The 18856-nt window shown below is 43.3% G+C and overlaps 1 protein-coding gene across 2 annotated transcripts in view; it reads left to right on the top strand.

Annotated features, from left to right (window-relative positions):
- AGO3 (Argonaute 3) overlaps positions 1-18856 on the top strand; it is a 147641-nt gene that overhangs the window by 79343 nt on the left and 49442 nt on the right. The window contains exon 8 of one of the 2 annotated variants that reach the window (XM_064695341.1): positions 11803-11974. The exons of the other annotated variant lie outside the window; for it this stretch is intronic. Within the exon in view, the coding sequence (XP_064551411.1) occupies positions 11803-11889 (87 nt within the window). The 3' untranslated portion in view covers positions 11890-11974. Of the gene's footprint in view, positions 1-11802; positions 11975-18856 lie in introns of those variants that run through there. 2 annotated transcript variants of the gene reach the window in all.

Genomic DNA, 18856 nt, shown 5'->3' with positions numbered 1-18856 from the left:
AATTAGATAGGGTAGAGAAAGTTCGGTGGAGAAAACGGATTAGAAACTATTGTAATTTTTACATAATACGCGAAAAGAATTGTGCATAGCGTAATCTGTTGTGCATGGGAATATGGGGCGATAATTGCAGATAGGTATAGAGGAAACAGAGAATTGAAGACGCCCTAACAGAAAAGAAGAATCAATGTCGCCAACATTAAACTTATGTAGAAAGACAATACCGAGGATTGTCCTACGGTTGGTAAACGACGGATGATTAAAAAGAAACAGCCTGCTGGAGAAGGATGGCAACCGAAGATTAGGGTCCCAATTTACCTCGTAAGGCAATAAAGCAGAAATTGCATCTTAAAAGATTCAATACGATCGTGGCTATTGTTATACTGCGGAAACCAGATGCAAGAACAGCATTCAAGTATAGGGCGAACAAGACAGATGTACAGAAACTTCGTTATAAAAGGATCGTTAAACTCTTTAGACCTTCGATTAATGAATCCAAGAACACCTTTTGCCTCGTAAACGATTGTATCTATATAAAGATGGAAGCAGAGTTTAGAATAAAAAAGAACGCCTTGATCCATAACTGTTAGTTTACTTTGCAATGGAGTATTGTCGATTGTATAGCTGACAAGATAAGGTGTAGTACGATTAAAGGTCATAAACATACACTTCTAACAATTTATATGCACTTGATTGGCCGACCAAAAAAGATGCATAGCTTTCAAATCATATTGTAGACGAGAATGATGTGGGGGTTAGTGTATGATAGAATAAGTTTCACATCGTCCGCATACATAAGTACCAGGGCATGTGATATATCCGAGGGCAGATCATTTATAAAAAGAGTAAATAGTAAAGGGCCAAAATTACTACCTTGAGGAACACCAGAAGTAACGTGAACCTGTTTAGAGGTAATCTGCCTCAGCATTACTCTTTGGGTCCCTACTTTTAAATAAGAACTAAACTAAAGCAAAAGAGACGAAGGGAAACCTAATCGTTCAAGTTTAAGAAGTAAAATATCATGGTGCATAGAGTCAAACGTCTTACAGCAATCTGTGTAAATGACATCAGTTTTTTTCGAAAGGAAAGCATCATTTACCAAGGAAGTAAATTCTAGCAGATTGGTCGTAGTTGTAGATTCGTAGATTCTTTACGAATCCATGTTGAACAGGAGAGGAAACTGATTTGCAGAAATGCTGCAAATTCGAAGTGATTATTTTTTTAAATAATTTAGGGACCCCTTTCTTGTGGACAGGAATGATATAAGATTCTGTCGAAGAGATGGAAAGACAAGATTCAAGGGATTTATTAAAAAGCTTTATCAATGAGTAGGCAACTAGGAATATTGTCAGGCCCCGGATAGTGAGAAGGTTTTAAAGATTTTATAACAAAATGGAGAGAGGAATGGGAAATAATAGGGGCAGGTATAGAACCGGATGAAGTAATATTGTAATGGTAAGAATTTTTATTAGAACAGACGGAAGAGTAAGTTGATTAGAAAAAGTTATCAAAGAGGTTAGCAGAATCAGAGTCATTACTAGCTTTATCTGTCCCGCGCAAAAAGAAGATGACAAACTCGAAGATTTACGCTTCAAGTTTACAAAATTACAAGGAATAGTTTCCTTTGCGAAAGTAAAGGCGGGGCTTGTAGGTGAATGATGAATGCAAAATGAGAGGTTTGCAATTGAGCATTGCAACCTCTAAAGTAGGATGATATATATATAAATCACGCACGTGCGAAAAGTAATAAGCTTCATATACACTTGAATATCAGAAGAAGGACGAACATAGGAGCATGTAATATATATATTCCGTGTAGGAAAAGAAATCTTAACTGAGATAATCTCAGTGTCAGTAGGGGTACTAAAACAGAAAAGTTCTGACTGGAGAGTGGCTTTAACCCAGCACCTCGAGTCGGCCGATCATTTCTATGCAAAATGAAATTGTTCGAGAAAACTTCAAAATCAGATATGGTTGAATTTAACCATGTTTCTGAAAATGCGATTATATCCGAATCGAAGCAAGTGCTAGCCGTAAAAAGATTTTTAAGCTTAGAAATGAGACCTCTGACATTCTGATAATGAATGGAAACTAAGTCGGAAGACAAAGTTAGTTTTTTGGGGCAGTAACTGTGCCTTGTATCGAGGGGACCGAAAGGGTGACAGGGTTCACTTTTTTTTTGCTTAAAATCGTGAACAATCATGTGAGGAGGCCAAAATTTACGATCACAAATGATTGGGAATAAATCATGTGAAACATCAATTTTGAATGATGCTATATCACGAGGGGTGGACAAATTAAATTTGGTTATTGACACGCTAGCAGAAGATTTGTTAGCAATTATAGGCTGCCAAAGACTCAGAAGTGGTGTCAGACGAAAGTCGAGATACAAAAACTTGCCTACGAGCGGCAACAACAGTTAAGGTAGGAGCTGATGGGGCCAAAGAGGCACCGAGATTGATTTTTACAATGTGGGCTAGATTTCGCGCAGGTCTATCTTTGCGGCCAGGAGCTGACGGGACTGAAAGAGTTTGGCTGACTGGAAGCAGTTTCAAGTACAACAGGGGTAATAATTGGACAATCGCTCGAAGAAGGCGATATTGACAACATTGGAGATAAACCCAAATTGCTAGGCACGCTGGGGCAGTCGGCGAGGGCAAAGGCAAAAATTAGGCTCTAACCGGCGATTGGTTGGAGACTTGAATTTATATTTGTAAGCCATATTATTAAGTTTTAAGAATTGATTTCTCACAGAATTATACATTTGGGAGAAATCAATTTGCTTGTCGGTGCATTCTGGGCACGACCAAAGCAAGCGGCCGCAGCCCTTCTTGGCAATTGCAGCGATCTTATCATTATCACGCCGTTATCACTTTCCTAGCCTTGCTGCACCGTCAATTCTAGGCTGCTTTTACCTAACCTGGCAGCTAACTCGCGTTCCCTAAACTCTGTAACGTACGGCGGCAGCAGCTCACGACCCTCTTTTCGCCCTTTTTGCCTTGCGGCGAAAATCCTCTCATTGAGCTTGGCTCTCTTTAACTCCTAAAATCTCAACAGAGTTGCAATTCGATTGCGCTTGCAATGGGGCTCTCTTAATTTAGTACGCATGCTCTTAACTGATAAGTGACTTCATTTACTTCCTTGTATTCTCATTATACTTAGCCTATGGTAACAAGATGATTATAATATAATTTCATTTTTCCTTATACTTATGTTTGGGCGCGGGCCTCACTGTGACTCCGCATCACACCCCTCCCCCCCACCCCCTTTGTTGACGGCGGGTGATTATCACCTTGTGGGCGTCGGTGATGGTCACCCTAAACGAGGAGTTACCGTCGCGTACGCAAAAGCGGTTTCGGCGTATGCGCGGAAGCCTCTAACTTTTCGTTCTCCCCCCCCTAAGCGTCAACCACGGCCTGTCTATTATCGTAATACCCCCCCTCTGGTGCAGCTTATCGCGACTTATCTTATAGCTAGTTAAACCTATTACAAATTTCTTTCTTAAACTATCTTTCGCCTGGTCAGTCGTCTCCTGACCCTTCGGCCTCGTTGTAGTCATCTCCAGGTGGTCCATGATAGGCCTTCAGCTGGGCAATGTTCGCTACACGCCTCTTCCGTTCGCCGTCGCGCGCTAAACGCACGATGTTGGGTGACACGAACCTAACGACCCGAAAGGGGCCGTCGAACTTCGGCGCTAGTTTTGCCGTGAATCCGTCGTCAGCCTTTGACAACTGGTGTTGTCGTAGCCACACCTGCTCGTCCACTTTTGGCCGCCTTTCCCGTCGTCGCAGATTGTAATGTCTTCCCTGGTCCTGGGAAGCACGCTGCAAGTTATGACGGACGATGTCGAACACCTCCCTCAGACGCTGGGCCTTTTTTCCTGGCGTTTGCTGAACAGTGGCGGGCCCAGGCGTAACCTCGTAGTATAAAGCGGCTGGGAGACGAGGTTCGCGACCCTGTACCAAGAAAGCGGGAGAAAATCCGGTCGAGTCCGCCACACTTGTATTCACTGCCAACGCTATCTCAGGTAGGACCTCGTCCCACAAGCTGTGGTGTCCTTTGATGAACTGGGCGATCATCGTCTTGACCGTCCGGTTCGTCCGCTCGGTAGGGTTCTCCTGGGGGCAGTATGGCGCCGTGTATTGCACCTCTACGCCGATCGAAGTCAAGAAGGCCTTGAATGTTCGGATTGTTAACTGCACTCCGTTGTCGCACACAAACTTCCGGGGGACTCCGAATCGGCAAAGTATCCGTTCCCGGAACGCCCTCTGCAAATGTTCCGCCGTCGCTCGTCTCAAAAGGACCAGTTCCACCCACTTGCTAAACGCATCGTGGAATACCAGCAACATGGTGTTACCGTGTTTCGAGCGTGGTTGCGGCCCCACGAAATCTGCGCATAATATGGCCCATGGTTCCGTCACCTGCCGCGTCAGCATTCGTCCCGCCGGTCTCACCTGTTCCACCTTGAACTTCTGACACACCTCGCAGCACCTCACATGTCGTGCGGCGTCCCGAAACATCCCTGGCCAGTAGTACCTCTGTGCTAGTCGGGATATCGTCTTCCTCACCCCTTGACGCCCTGCCGTCGGGGCATTGTGGCACTCCTGCAGGACTCTCTGCCTCTGGTTACTGGCGACGCACAGTTTCCATGGCACGTAGTCCTCGTCTTCGGCTCTGTGTCCCAGGTGGCGATAAAGTTGGCCATTCTCGACAGCATAGTCCGGATACTTTGCGGGCTCCTTGGCGAGTCTCTCGCGCGGTCCATCCACATGGGTGCTGCTCCTCCACGGCCTGACGACATGCCTCCAGTGACTGCCGGGACGTTCAACTTCCCCCGTCGGTACTGCAAGTCGAACTGGAACTGCTGCAACTCTAAGGCCCATCGAGCTATCCTTCCAGATGGACTCTATGGAATTGAGCCATTTAAGTGCCAGGTGGTCGGTAATGACGTCGAACCTGTACCCCTCCAAGTAACATCTCAACTTGCGGATTGACCAAACTATAGCCAGACATTCCTTCTCCGTGGCTGAGTAGTTGGTCTCTGCCTTCAGAAGTTTCCTACTGGCGTAAGCGATGACTCGCTCCTCCTTGTCATTGGTCTGTGTCAGGACGGCGCCGAGACCGTAATCGCTCGCATCCGTTTGCAGCACGAATTTCCTGCTGAAATTCCACGCCCCACGACCATACCTTTCCCTTCTTCAAGAGAGCGGTCATCGGCTGCACCACCGACGCGAATTTGGGGACGAAGCGTCGATACCACGATGCCATCCCAAGGCACTGACGCAGCTCCTTGCAGTTCGATGGGGCCGTCAGCCTCTGGATGGCGAGCACCTTTGAGGGGTCCGTCCGTATTCCTTCGCCGCTCCCTACGTGTCCTAAATATACCAACTCCTTCCGGAAGAAATGGCATTTCTCTATGTTGAGCTTTAGGTTCGCTTCCCTCAGTCATCGGAACACTTCTCTCAGGTTGGCTACGTGCTGCTCCTTGGTTGCGCCTATGACGATGATGTCGTCCATCGTATACTGCCTGCTCCCTTCCTCCATGGGGATCTGCCAGTATCCTTGCTTCAGGTCCAGCGTCGATATGTAGCGCGCGTGCCGTAGGCGCTCTAAAATGTGGTTTATCCGGCGTACTGGGTATGCGTCGAATGATCGAATGTGCATTGAGCTGGGGACGGCTCGATGGCTCCCGTCCGGAGCAATTCCTCCACTTGCTTGTCGATGACTTGTTGCTGGGTTCCTTGGGTAGTACCTCTGCTTGATGGGCTCGTTGTCCTTCATTACGATCCGATGGCTAGCTATGTGGGACACGCCTTTCAACCCCTCGAATCGTGCCAACTCTGCCTCCAGAAGCACCTGTAGGCTGGGCTCCAAGTCTGCTGGCCAGATGTCCTCGCTACTAGGACTCTCCTCTCCAGACCCTTTACCACTACTAGCCTTGTGACTAGTTCTCGCGGCCGGGTTTTCTCACGTGACTAGTTCCCCCGCTAGCACGACTCCTTCTAAGGTGCGAGGATCCTGCCCGTTGGATCCAGCCACCCTCCCCAGCTTCGCACTCTTAGGTGCTGATCCACACATAGGCCCTGAATCCCTGCCTCTGCTGACTTCCGTCGTCGCCTGTCCTTTTACCCCAACCCCTGTCAAGTCCTCCCTACGGTTCTGCTTCTGATCCTTTCCTGGCGGTCTAGACAGCTCGCTGTCCGACCGTACCTCCGCTGGCACCCTGGACATACCCTAATCGTCCGACCGTGCCTTCCCTAGCACCCTGAACACCTCTTTATCGTCCGACCGCACCTTCACTGGCACCCTGGACATACTTCGATCATTCGATCGTGCCTCCGGGATTCTCTCCGCGGGACGGACCGCTAGCCCCTGCCGAATCCCTAACCTTGCCTCCTGGATCGGCTTTACAGGGCAGCCAGTCGCCCCTTTCCTAATTTCCCGTCTCTCCGGCGTCCCTAACGTCATCTCGCTGTCCCCGCAACGAATCGTCGTACCTATCGCTCGCAGAAAGTCCATTCCTAGGATCACTTGGTCTAGCATCGGCGTCATGATTAGTAGCGGCACGCTTATCGTACGCCCCGCTACACTTACGCCCGCGCGCAGCATCCGCGCGACGTCTAATCTTGACCCGTCCGCCAGTCGTATCCTCGTTTGTACTTCCCTAATTTCCACGTCTTTCGCTACCTTCGCCGCGCAGGCACCACTGATGAACGATCGAGTGGCGCCTGTGTCGATTGTCGCCGCGTAGTCCTCTCCACCGATCTTGATCGTCGCGACGACACGACCCCCCTCGACTCGCAAAACATCTACTGCCTCCGGGCTCCGCTGACATCGCTTTCCATTCGCTTCCGGTCCGGATGGTGCCTCTGTCCGTTTCCCTGAGCCGGTCGTCTGCAGCATTCCTGGCTGCTCACCCCCCTGGTTCCGCATTGCGTACAAAAGACTATCTGCGGGTTGGGACAGTCTCTCCTAAAATGCCTGTCGTCGCCTGTCCTTGCCCCTCGCCTAGATACGTGCCTATGCTATTACCTAATCGAGATCGTGAACCTGGGGGATACTGTTGACCCTGCTGTTTTATACCCTCATACTCGACCGCTAGTTGTATGAGCTTCGACAGCGACGCGAAATCTTGCCTCCGCACATACAATTATATTCTCGCCAATTCTCGCTCCGGACCATAGCCAGCGTGATGCATCAGCGCCCTGATGTCCACCACATACTGCTTGAATCCTTCGCCCTCTCGTTGACGGCGAGCCCGGATTTTATCTTCTAACAGTTCAAAATATCGCGGAGGCAAAAAGAAATCCAAAATTCCCTCCTTAAACTCGTTCCATGACACCTCTCTTAGCCCACTTGTCATGAAACAGCGAGCGGCTTCGCCGATCATGACCTCGTTCGTTGCCCGGGGCAACCTATCGGTGTCAATTTCATAAGATAGGGCCCGATCTTCGATGGCCTCTACGAAGGACAGCGTATCAGCCTGCCCATCGAAGCGTATACCCCACTTCCTGACCTGTTCCGGAACGATGCAGTGCCCCCTATACTCCATGGGTTGGCGAGTCTGTGTTAATGGGACGCCCTCAGTAACACGAGGCGTCCCCGATTCCTTCGTCCTGTCGCTCGCCTTGTAGTTCGGGATCGCCGGGACCTCGAGAGGGCGAAGGATTCAAGCAGTATGTGGTGGACATCAGGGCGCTGATGCTGCTAGGCTGCTTTTACCTAACCTGGCAGCTAACTCGCGTTCCGTAAACTCTGTCCTTCGTTACGTATGCACGTCCGATACTCACGCTTGCCGGTTCCAAAGTGAAGCTGCTGATCGGCAGCAGCTCACGACCCTCTTTTCGCCCTTTTTGCCTTGCGGCGAAAATCCTCTCATTGAGCTTGGCTCTCTTTAACTCCTAAAATCTCAACAGAGTTGCAATTCGATTGCGCTTGCAATCGGGCTCTCTTAATTTAGTTCGCATGCTCTTAACTGATAAGTGACTTCATTTACTTCCTTGTATTCTCATTATACTTAGCCTATGGTAACAAGATGATTATTAATCATTTTTCCTTATACTTATGTTTGGGCGCGGGCCTCACTGTGACTCCGCGTCACAAAGTATTTGAGCAGTTAGGAAAAGTCTTCGCACTTTCTCAGCCAAACTTCACACGTGATTTGAAGGCTGTCCGTTATACACCCAAATTATTCTGATATTGATTATTGTTTTAAATGGGACAATAACATAGCGCATAAGACCAAACATATGGTTAGCATACGTAATTTCTCATCTTTTTTAACTTTTTCTTTAAAAGAAAAGGGTGCTCTAGTCATCCCCAAATTTACCTCGTTCTACAAGCTGGTTTGTCTTCGCTCTAAACTTTGTATTTTATTTTTGCCAAATAATAGGTCAAGGGGTATACTAGCAAAAATAAAAATAAGCCCGCAACTACCTCAGCCGACAGAACTACTTTACTTACATGCATATCTATACATATAAACAGTATACAGTACATTATTGAGTTTTGCGCTTGCCTCTACGTGGCTTGCGATTTCTTTAATAACTTTCTGTGTAAAGAATGTTCGTATATTCTCAAAATTACAGGAGCATTTAAGGTGTGCTCTTAATTGGTGGGTAGTTCCATTTGATTTAGTTATCTGATTTTGAGAGATGGGGTAAGGCGTGGGGTAGCCTTTAAATGAAAGATACTTGATATGTATACTATTCTAAAAGCCACATGTCAAATTTTGTGAATAGGGAATACGATATTCTTATCGTTTGCTTAGAAACAAGATAAGCTATCGATTATCGGAAGCCTACCAGTGCTGCGTGGGCATTAGGGGAACCTTCTTTCAGACTTTAAGTCTCTAGCTCTTATGGATTCTGAGACCGACGGATTCATACATACGGACACACCGCCTGACAAACAGATGCACATTGTTTAAAAAAAAAACTACTTTCTTAACCAATTATTCCTATAGTGCAATATATTATTATATAATATTACGATATTAATAAAATGACTCTTATGTGAGGATCATAGTTTAATGGATAATTTCCGAGTTTGGTCAAGATACCTTGAAAAACAAAACAGTTTTTTTAAACAAGTTCTTAATTTTTGACCGTTTCTTCCTATGGCAACTATATTATATAGTGGTCTGATGTTGATAATGTCTTGGGATGTACACTCTAGTTTTTCTATGTGCTATTCTTATTCTTGTCGGGAGTTCCCGACTAGGGGATACCCTGAATCTCTTTTTTACCAACATCAAATGCAGTTCGCGCTACGATCTCGTTTGCTTTAGCAGTAATAACAAGTAAGAGGTTCTAGTCGGGAGCTCCGGACTAGAATATACCCTGAACCCTCTTCTTCCAACAACAAACGCAGCTCGCGCTACGCGCTCGTTTGCTTTAGTAGTAATAAAGATAAATTAAAAAAAAGAAGTTCCCTTGGCAGGGTTTGAACTCGCAACTAACCTCACTACTTTCCGCCGCCTCTACTCAACAGCCACACCAGCCAAAACAAAATAATAATTTCCTCGGTAGGTCTCGAACTCGCAGCAGAATGGACTACCCACCGCCGCCTCTACCCAACAGCCACACCAATTATTTAGTCTTAATGAGAAAAAAACCAATTAAAATAGCAGCACAGAAAACAATACAATCGCAATTGCAATGCTGTTGATAGATTTCAAAGCAGACGCGCATGAATGTGTGTGTACATGTACACAGAAATTCTTGGAATGCGCGCTTGCTGCTGCTAACACGTGCGCACATAACCTTTGTGTTTCTTAAACGATCTTAATGCAATTTTCAACAGTACATCTTATTGTGCCATAAAATATTTATGTATTCTCCAAAAGTCCATTGGATATAGATTGTGGCTTAAATTGATGGGCTATACAAATTGGATTATTTACTTGATTTGTAGTTTTCCGGTGGTGTAAAATTAAAGATACTTGATCTAGAAGCTACATGTCAAGTTTGGTGACTAGCTCATATTATTTACCAAAATTGCTTAAAAAACAGGATTTCGATATCGATTTTTATCCATTACTTGGAAACGGGCAAGTTATCGAATATCGGAAACAAACTCGATCTGCGCGGGCACTAGGAGGACGTTCAGCTAAAATTTCAAGTCTCTAGCTCTTATAGGTTCTGAGATCCTTGCGTTCATACATGCGGACATGGCTGTTCTGTTATTTTAATTCGTTGTTTTGTTCGTAAACAATAAGTAGTTGGTATGGTTGTTAAGTAGAGACGGTGGCAAGCAGTGGCGTATATTACGAGTTCGAGTCCTATTGAGGGAACTATTTTTTTAATTTATTAAATCTATTTCTATACCCTGAACCCATTGAAACTGGGTAAAAAGGGTATTAAGTATTTGTACAAATGTATGTAACAGGCAGAAGGGAGCGTCTCCGGCCTCATAAAGTATATTTATTCTTGATCAGCATCAATAGCCGAGTCGATCTAGGCATGTCCTTTGGCTTGCCCCGTTTCCAAGCAATCGATAAATATCGATATCGATTTTTTCTTCTAGAATAATATTTATATATCAAGTATCTTTCATTTTATAGCTATCACTACCTCCTCGTTAATACCTCATAGCTATAAGTTAAGTAAATTATTATATTTATATTGACCCCAATGTAAGCCACAATTTAAATGCACATGACTTTTAGATAATATACAAATATTCTATAGCACAATAAGATGTACTGTTTTATTTATTTTATTTATTTTTCATTTTTGTTTGCTTTATTTCAATTATACTGTTGAGAACAACTTAAATTAAATTCATATGAATATTTACAAAACATCTTATTCTACTGTTAAGTCTAACAAGATGTACTGTAGAAAATTTCATAAAGATCGGTTAAGAAACGCAAAAGTTGTTAAAGAAAATGTGTTTTGGCTGGCCTCGTTATTGCGGCAGCTATCGCAAATTGCAAGAATTTCTGTATACATGTACACACATACATTCATGCTCGTCTGCTTCGAATTCAATCAACAGCATTGCAATTGCGATTGTATTGTTTTCTGTGCTGATATTTTAATTGGTTTTTTTTCTCATCAAGACTCAACTACTACTACTAAAGCAAACGAGCGCGTAGCGCGAGCTGTGTTTGGTGTTGGGTTCCGGGTATCTCCTAGTCGGGAGCTTTCGACTAGAACCTCTTAATTGTTTCTCATCGGCAAGGTACCATGGGGCATGTTCGAATTTTAATTAATTTTAAGTTAATATTTAATGCAAACACAAATTTTTTTTAAAACCGGCGTGAGAACTAACATTTTCAATGTGAGTTTTGCACCAGCCGGTGAATACATTACGTTGTTATTTTGCACTTTTCTGTATAGTTTTATATTCTCTTTCATTCCTCATTTGTACTTTTTCAGTCTACCGATTCTTAGAAAATAGTACACTTAAGACGGTGGTTGTGTTTATAGTTGTGCACCAAGGTATGAGGTGTTTACTAAAATTTATTCCTAGTTTGCTCAGTATGTCAGATATGTAAGAGGATTTCTATACAAGAACCTAACCATCGACCGATCGTTCCAATGATTATAGAGATCCAATACGGCCGATTTCGACATACATATGTATTGCCTGGGACAGAAAAACTGACCCATGCATAACATAGCTTCAAGACGATACCTAAAAATTGTTAGACTAGTTCGCATAAAAACAGACAGACGGACGGAGGGATTAAAATTTCTTATATAAAATTAATGAGGCCATATAGGTACTAATTCATAGATCATATTACATAATACTTGTAAGTTTGCTTATTATGTTAAATTTTTAATTTTTTTTCAGTACGCTCACAAGATGGCTTACTTAATTGGTCAAAGCATTCAACGCGATACTGCCAGCAGCTTATCGGAAAAGCTTTTTTATTTATAAAAAGTGAATATTACTAAATAACATAACTATAAACATATTGTAGAACAAATACAATAAATATAGCGCAAGCAATAAACGAAGAGCAGTTTCTCGCTTTTTTTTTTTTTGAACTGCGTGTATGTAATTTGAGCGCAGCTTCGATTAATGATTTAATGTTAAATATTTTAAGTTGTTTCATGGGAAATGGAAATAAATTGGGATTATCTTGGTTGACTTACAGAATGTATGGATGTATTTGATGGATCTTCTTAAAAATGTATATAGTTTTAGTTTTCCTTAAAATTCTGTGAGCTTTTACATCTTTGGTAGTCTTTAACCGTTCTTTATACGTTTTCGTGTGCTGGTGTTAAATAGGTGGCCAGCTAAAAGCGGTTAATTACGCCTGAGGAAAAAAAAATGTATTATGGCTTTGATTACTAAGGAGACGGTACGTCACAGTTCATTCTTTACAGCTCGACACCGATAAGCTATTAGGAAAATTTTCCATTCAACTCCTGCTAGTTAATCGCTCCTTCATAATTGTTGACAATTATGGTTCCACTCTTCCACGGAGGTTGACGGATACCCGTAACGGATGCTCCTCGACGGGCAAAAGCACGACTTTGAGGAATTTAATCCCTTGCTGTCTCGGAGCCAGCAGCAACCAAGAGCGATGAAGGATAAGGTATAAAATCTCCCGGCACAATTCAGTTGAAAACGAGGACAACTACCTCGCGGCCACCACCATTGTTTTTAAATACTGGCCGGCATCAGTGTACGATATAGGTGACACTCTGTGACGACGAGCACTTAGCTAATACATGGTGAGGATTATTAGAGTTTCCTGTTGGTGGGCGTTAATTAGTGCGAGTCCAAGCCTGTGAATGCTGAAATTTTTCCAGGAAACTGTCACCTAGCGCCTTTATATGGTTAACTGGGAAGGGGTCAAGGCAGAGAAGACTGAGAAGGTCCCCTCGCCAGGTCATTGGCACATAAAATGATGATCGTGGCCAAGTCAGACGGTACTGACATGAGTAACTACACGACCGGGTAGAAAACTCAATGATGGACGACGATGCCGAGTATGCCGAAAGCCTCGAAGTTGTCAGGGGAACTTGGTCAACTTGCCCGAGGCCAATTGTACGGTATCGACGCTAATTCGAAAGATGTCTCAATAAATTCTTCGGATTCACCTCCATCACTACAAATTAGCATAAGCTCGGCCTACATCGGACCTAATATTGTCCACAGTCAGGTTTCTTATTGTGGTAGCAAGGACTCTGGAACTGGGCTGACGGAATTCAGTATATAAGTAAATCAAGACAAGAGTAAAATTTTTCTTCTAGCAAAATACTTTTAGTCTTTACTTAGGCATATTTTTTCTGCCTAATAGGGCAAGTTCAGTCAGTTGTAACCCTCATGTCTTCACTGGCATCATAGGGTTTGTGGATGTTTGTTAGTCGAGGTACATGGCAGTGTCCTGAAGGATTCTGAATTGTTGAAATGGGCTCTATATACTTCCTTTCGGGATAATAATGGGCTGCAATTAATTTCAAACAACGACTCGACGCAAGTATAGAATGACATCAGTAAGAATCCCTTTGATATTAGCTTTGTTCTATATGGTTGCAGTTATCAAGCCGATTGCTTTCATGAGAGGCTAATATGAACTTGTCTGAAAAAGTATATAGTTTATAACTTAAAATCAGACCGAAAGGGCGTGCAGTTGTTTAACCACCGTGCAAATTCAATGTTAATCGGCAAGACAACGATTGCTTTCATGAATTTATGTCTAGCTTATGCTAAGATGGCGAAACAGCGAGTTCCCAAACTATGCCCCTGCTTCTTCCAAAACTTCTTTCAGACCATTGTGAGCACTGCCATCCAATGGACTGTTCGCTTCAAAACGTCTCAAGTCCGCCACCTTGCAATTGGCGCCTGAGAACACATCCCCGCGGCAACAATGACGAAGGTCCCTACGCCCACGTCGCAGTCCTCTTTGTTCCCTTTGTTCGTATCTGAATATTGTAGACGTATTTTCTTTACCTTCGCTGCTAGAACCTGTTTCAGGAGAGAACCGCCCCTTAGGATATGTTCAGGGGCGCTCAATAAAATGAAATTATGTGCCGACCACGCTGGTGGGGGGAGTTTCGAGCTCTGCCGCGGTCTGGAGTTCATTGTCGAGCGTCCGAAAGAACTAGTTCTCTGAGGACTTCACACCTGCTTTTTAACAAACTAGACCATTGATAAAAATGCGTTCATACCCCTGATCCAGACGTGCAAGTAACTCTAGCAGATGGAGATCAACTTCAACGTAGTTTGTTCCGTTGTCGGAACGCACCCGTTCCGAAATTCCTCGACGAGCATCGAGCATTTGAAAAACAAAAATAAACACATTGTTAATGACGTCAGACACTAACTGCATAAAAAAATTAACAGAAGCACATTTTAATTGTACGGTCGACGTTATTTTAATTGGTAATGAGACACCCTATTCTAGCAAGGAATAGTACAAAACAGAGAGTGCATTCGTACGATTGCACTAATAAATCTCTGGTTAGAAGAGGCACAGTAAGCTGCAGACTAACGCCGTAGAGTTTTTTTATCTGCTGGTTCTGCGATAGAGTGCAGACCTTCTTATATCAGGAGTTATATGTGTATATTTGGCAAGAGCATATTAAGTGCGGAATAAAAGTGTTGATCTAGCCCAAAGGTACGTTAGTTAGTTCAAAGAATTGATATCCTAAAGTATAGGTGCCCATTACAGACGCGTACCAGCCATGAAAACCCAAGGGGCAAATCCTAGGTGGTCACAACAGCGATATTTAGCAAACTCGGTTGCCTAGCATCCCGGAGCTTAGCTTAGGGGGAAGAGCACCGACCAATCCGACGCGCTAGTCCCGAGCACAGATAGAATGAGCCACTCGAGCGAAACTGAAAATTAAGAACATATACTTTCTTTGAGTTAGTTTATTGTTATTATATTGTCCATCAAAAACCAGACTAAAAGCTAAGTACAATAATTCTTATATTTATGATTATAATAATTCTTATAAGCTACTGTGGTCAAAAAGTAAGGTGAATTTTGTTTTAGAATTATACATTTTTATTTATTCTTCCAAATTGATTTCACTAATGCCAACGTTTTTTCCAATCTTTGGAGCATGCTAAAATGTCTTCCTCAGCTTTAGCCTTCAATGCGCGTAGCGATACACGTTTGATCTCTTTAATCGACTTAAAACGATTTCCCCGGAGTGGTCTCTTGAGCTTAAGGAACAGCCAGAGGTCATAATGTGCTAAATCAGGCGAATACGTTGGTTGTGGAGTGACATTGCTGGAGTTTTTGGCGAAAAACTCATGAAGAACCAGTGCTGTGTGTAACGGTGCATTATCGTTGTGCAAAATCCAAGTGTTTTTTCACGCAAACGACGCATAACACTTAAATAATATTCCTTGTTTCGCTCGGTTGATCGGTTGTTTTTGGATCATAGGCATAAATCCAAGCCTTATTGCCCATAATAATTTGTTTGTAGATTCATTGATTCAAATGCTTGAACGCGACGCTCTTTTTTAAAAAAAATTGCGAAATGTTGGTTTTGTCATTTCGACGGAAATTTCATTCCGCAAGCAAAATTTAATAGCACTTCTTTTCTCAACAAAATTTGACATCGTAAAAGTCGTCAAATTCACTTTTCTCTGTTCACAGAACCAGCGTATTCTAAAAACTAATGATGATATTGACATGTAATTTGTCACGGATAACACTTACAGTCCTACCAACATGAAAAAAATGCATTTGTCCGAGCACAGTGGTATTAAGCCGCAAGCCCCAAAAATGCCTATCTTAAGCCTTTTGCGGGGAGTCTGATGTTCGGCCGTCTGCAAAAATGTTGCAACTTTGCTTGTCAACATAATTTCTGTTGACGGCACGCTAGGCATACATGACGGAGTCATTGATCGCACTAGTCATTTCGATCGGGTTGACTCGTACATTTCGACTTTAAAGGAAAGGTTGTCTGAATTTAATCATCGTCGCCTGTACACTTCACATTTGGATGGCGCCCAATACGAGGGGTACAAGCATGAGTATTTGAGTAGCTTGAATACCAAGTAAACAACTTTCAGTAGGAAAATCTGTAAAACCATTCATAAAGATTATCAGCTGTTAATTTGAGAGGTACCTGAAAACAATTTTAGATCAAATATATATAGGTTGACCTTGCAAATGAAGAGCATCAGTAACGTTATGATGGGACTACTTTGGTAAGAGTTTTCTCGAATCGTTAATAATTTACAAGGCTCTGGAGTACTTCGAACCTTGTCCAGCATTTCAATATGCCTTTTTAACCAACTTTTCAATAGTTCGATTAGTCGAAATAGTAATGGAAAACTATCGCGCTAATTTCGGTTGATCATAAGCACTCGTTACTCGGTCTTCGACCGTGCTAAGGAAAAGTAACTAATAAAAAAAAAGAAAGTGGACAGAGCTAGGACATGAGTAGATATCACTATTAAATCGAGCACCTACGAAGAATATATCTTATAGTGCCGCGGAATTTAAATTTTGGCTCTCGATGGAGGTCATACATAGGTGATTGTTATTGCAACTACCGTTCATATGCGATGTTATTTACTTAAGGTTCCCAAGAATAGTATTAAGATTGCATAGATTGCAAGATCACATAATTTTATTCAAACATTATTTAAATTCATGATTGGACTATAGGAATACATATCATTAAAAGAAATACTGTTTCACGTAAAGCCAAACTTTATCCGGGCAAGAGCATAGGTGAGCGAGGTTACACATGATCTGCCGTCAATTTACTACAACCCTTATGCAAACAATATTCATTGTAATTGGACGCGATGCCTCTCCAGTGGGTGTTTTGAGTCTAACTACTAAGATCCATTCTTCGGGGGGTGTATGCGACTCCTTAATCAACACAAGAGGATACGTGTGTGGATTTTGCATTCCATTTATATATAATGCTGTTGTAAAGTGGTCAGATACTCCAAATTCAATCGTTTCCAAAAGCATTGCAGCATGGCCCGAGATTGCTGCCAGTAATCTAATCTGCTTGCTGGGACTTGTTCTAGATTCCCTTCTGGAACCATAGTGTAGGGTCGATCAATCGAGTGATGTATACAATGGGCGAAAATTAACAACGGTCTCGATTTGTGCCAACAGAGAGCGCAAATTCACTGATCGCACCGCTGACTCCCACTTGCCACCACGGTGTGGAGCAAGTAGCGGAATGAAACTCCTCCATTGCATTCAGAACTTTCCTTGCGCCGACAAAATTTCGTGCGTCGTCGTCATTTGTACGGCGGCATACGAAGCGAAATAAAATGCGAAGTGCGGCCAAAAAGGCATCTGTAGCTCTTCTCCTTGAAGGGGCCGTCCCTTATAAACCTTGAGAGTTATGGGGCCGGCGTAATCGCAGCCAGTGTTTTCAAATTGAAATGCTTGTCAGACCCTGACTGCTGGTAGATCAGCAATGAATGTTTGGCTGTATGATGGCGTTATCTGAAACATTACAAAACAATCGTAACATTGTCTCACGATGACAAACAGTGCTGAGTCCCCTGGGGGCAAATGCATAATCAAGGCGATCAGTCCAAGCGCGGAAGAGATTTTTGCTCGAGTGGTGTAAGTAACGTAGTTCTACACGACCATCTGTGTGTGTAATCCGACTGTAAACAGAATGCTATGACTGATGCACTTGAGCATACCTGCAGTTCCATAGTGCCCGAAGAGCATCTAACATAACGTGGCATCGTTAGTTCCTTCAATGCAATAATATGCATGCGAAATTTTCGCCATTGCGCTACCAAGTCCGGTGGGACCCAATCCAAGTCATGCAGCCATAGCTCTTGTAATAAAATCTTGAACTGAACGAAAACTGATGCCAACAGACCAAGCGGATCAAAAATGCGGGAGACGTTAGAGAGTACCTGCTGTCTGCTAACATGCTCAAATTAGCGTTCTCTTCCAGACTGTCAGTTGCTGGCTGCATGGCAAGCATGTATGAGCTTATCTCGGCGCTGGAGAAGCTGATCTTCAGTTGATGATTCTGTCAAGACATCATCGACGTAAATTTAACAGGATCCTTGCTTCCTACTGATCCATTAAACTCTAATCTTGCCATGGCTGTCTAACTTCTTCTCGTCGGTAATTACAGCGTAGCGTCTCTAGTGCGTATGATATCCGTGATTTCAAACGAAGCTTTCTAAAACCCCGTGTGGTTTCAGCTTTTACCGATGATTTGCCCTTGACGAAATAGCGTCGTTAGACAACAGATATATTGTGAAATCGTTCGTTTCCTTTAACCAGGCGTTTTCACGTTGTGTCAAATAATGCAACTTTTGAGTTTTTGCTTGTAGATTGTGATTTCTAACAAATCCTTAACTGCTGGCCATTCCTTATAATTGCCACCTAAATATTTAATCTGCAACTTTGACAACTCTGATTCTCGTAAATGAGTCGCAGGAGCGGCAGTCGAAGTTGTAGTTGTTGCCACACTCAACGGAAATCGTGCCAAGAATTCTTTTTGTTGTTGTACGAATTGCGAAATTGCTTATTCGTTTGCTATTGCACTCCGCTTAGCATGCTTCGATTTTGTTGCTCATGCCGGATTTTTTTGTATACGTGCCCGCCTTAGTGCGAGCAGGAACGTCAGAGTTTTCAGGTAATTGTTCTCACATACTTCATTGTCGCTGTCGGGTTCGACATACGTTTTAATCGTGACGTGGTTATGCAATCTATCAGGCCAATATTTGTTCTTCGTAAACCGCCATAAAGTTGTGTGGCAGGTGCAAGGTGAAGTCGTTGTGAGTTACCGGGAAGATAGTGAGCTTCTTGCATTTCAACTTAACTGAGTTGTTGAAATAAACTATAATAACGGATTGTAAAATCTCTGAACTAGATATACTTAAAAGGCTAATGACAGTCGCATATGTAAGTTGGCCAGCTAAATGTGATTTT

The sequence above is a fragment of the Drosophila montana genome, unplaced genomic scaffold (genome assembly GCF_035044405.1).
Source record: "Drosophila montana isolate Dmon_TW-CO22-7 unplaced genomic scaffold, ASM3504440v1 contig_3735_1, whole genome shotgun sequence".
Lineage (NCBI taxonomy): Eukaryota > Metazoa > Arthropoda > Insecta > Diptera > Drosophilidae > Drosophila > Drosophila montana.
Note: the sequence above shows the minus strand (reverse complement) of the source record. Positions and strands in the feature narration are given on the sequence as shown.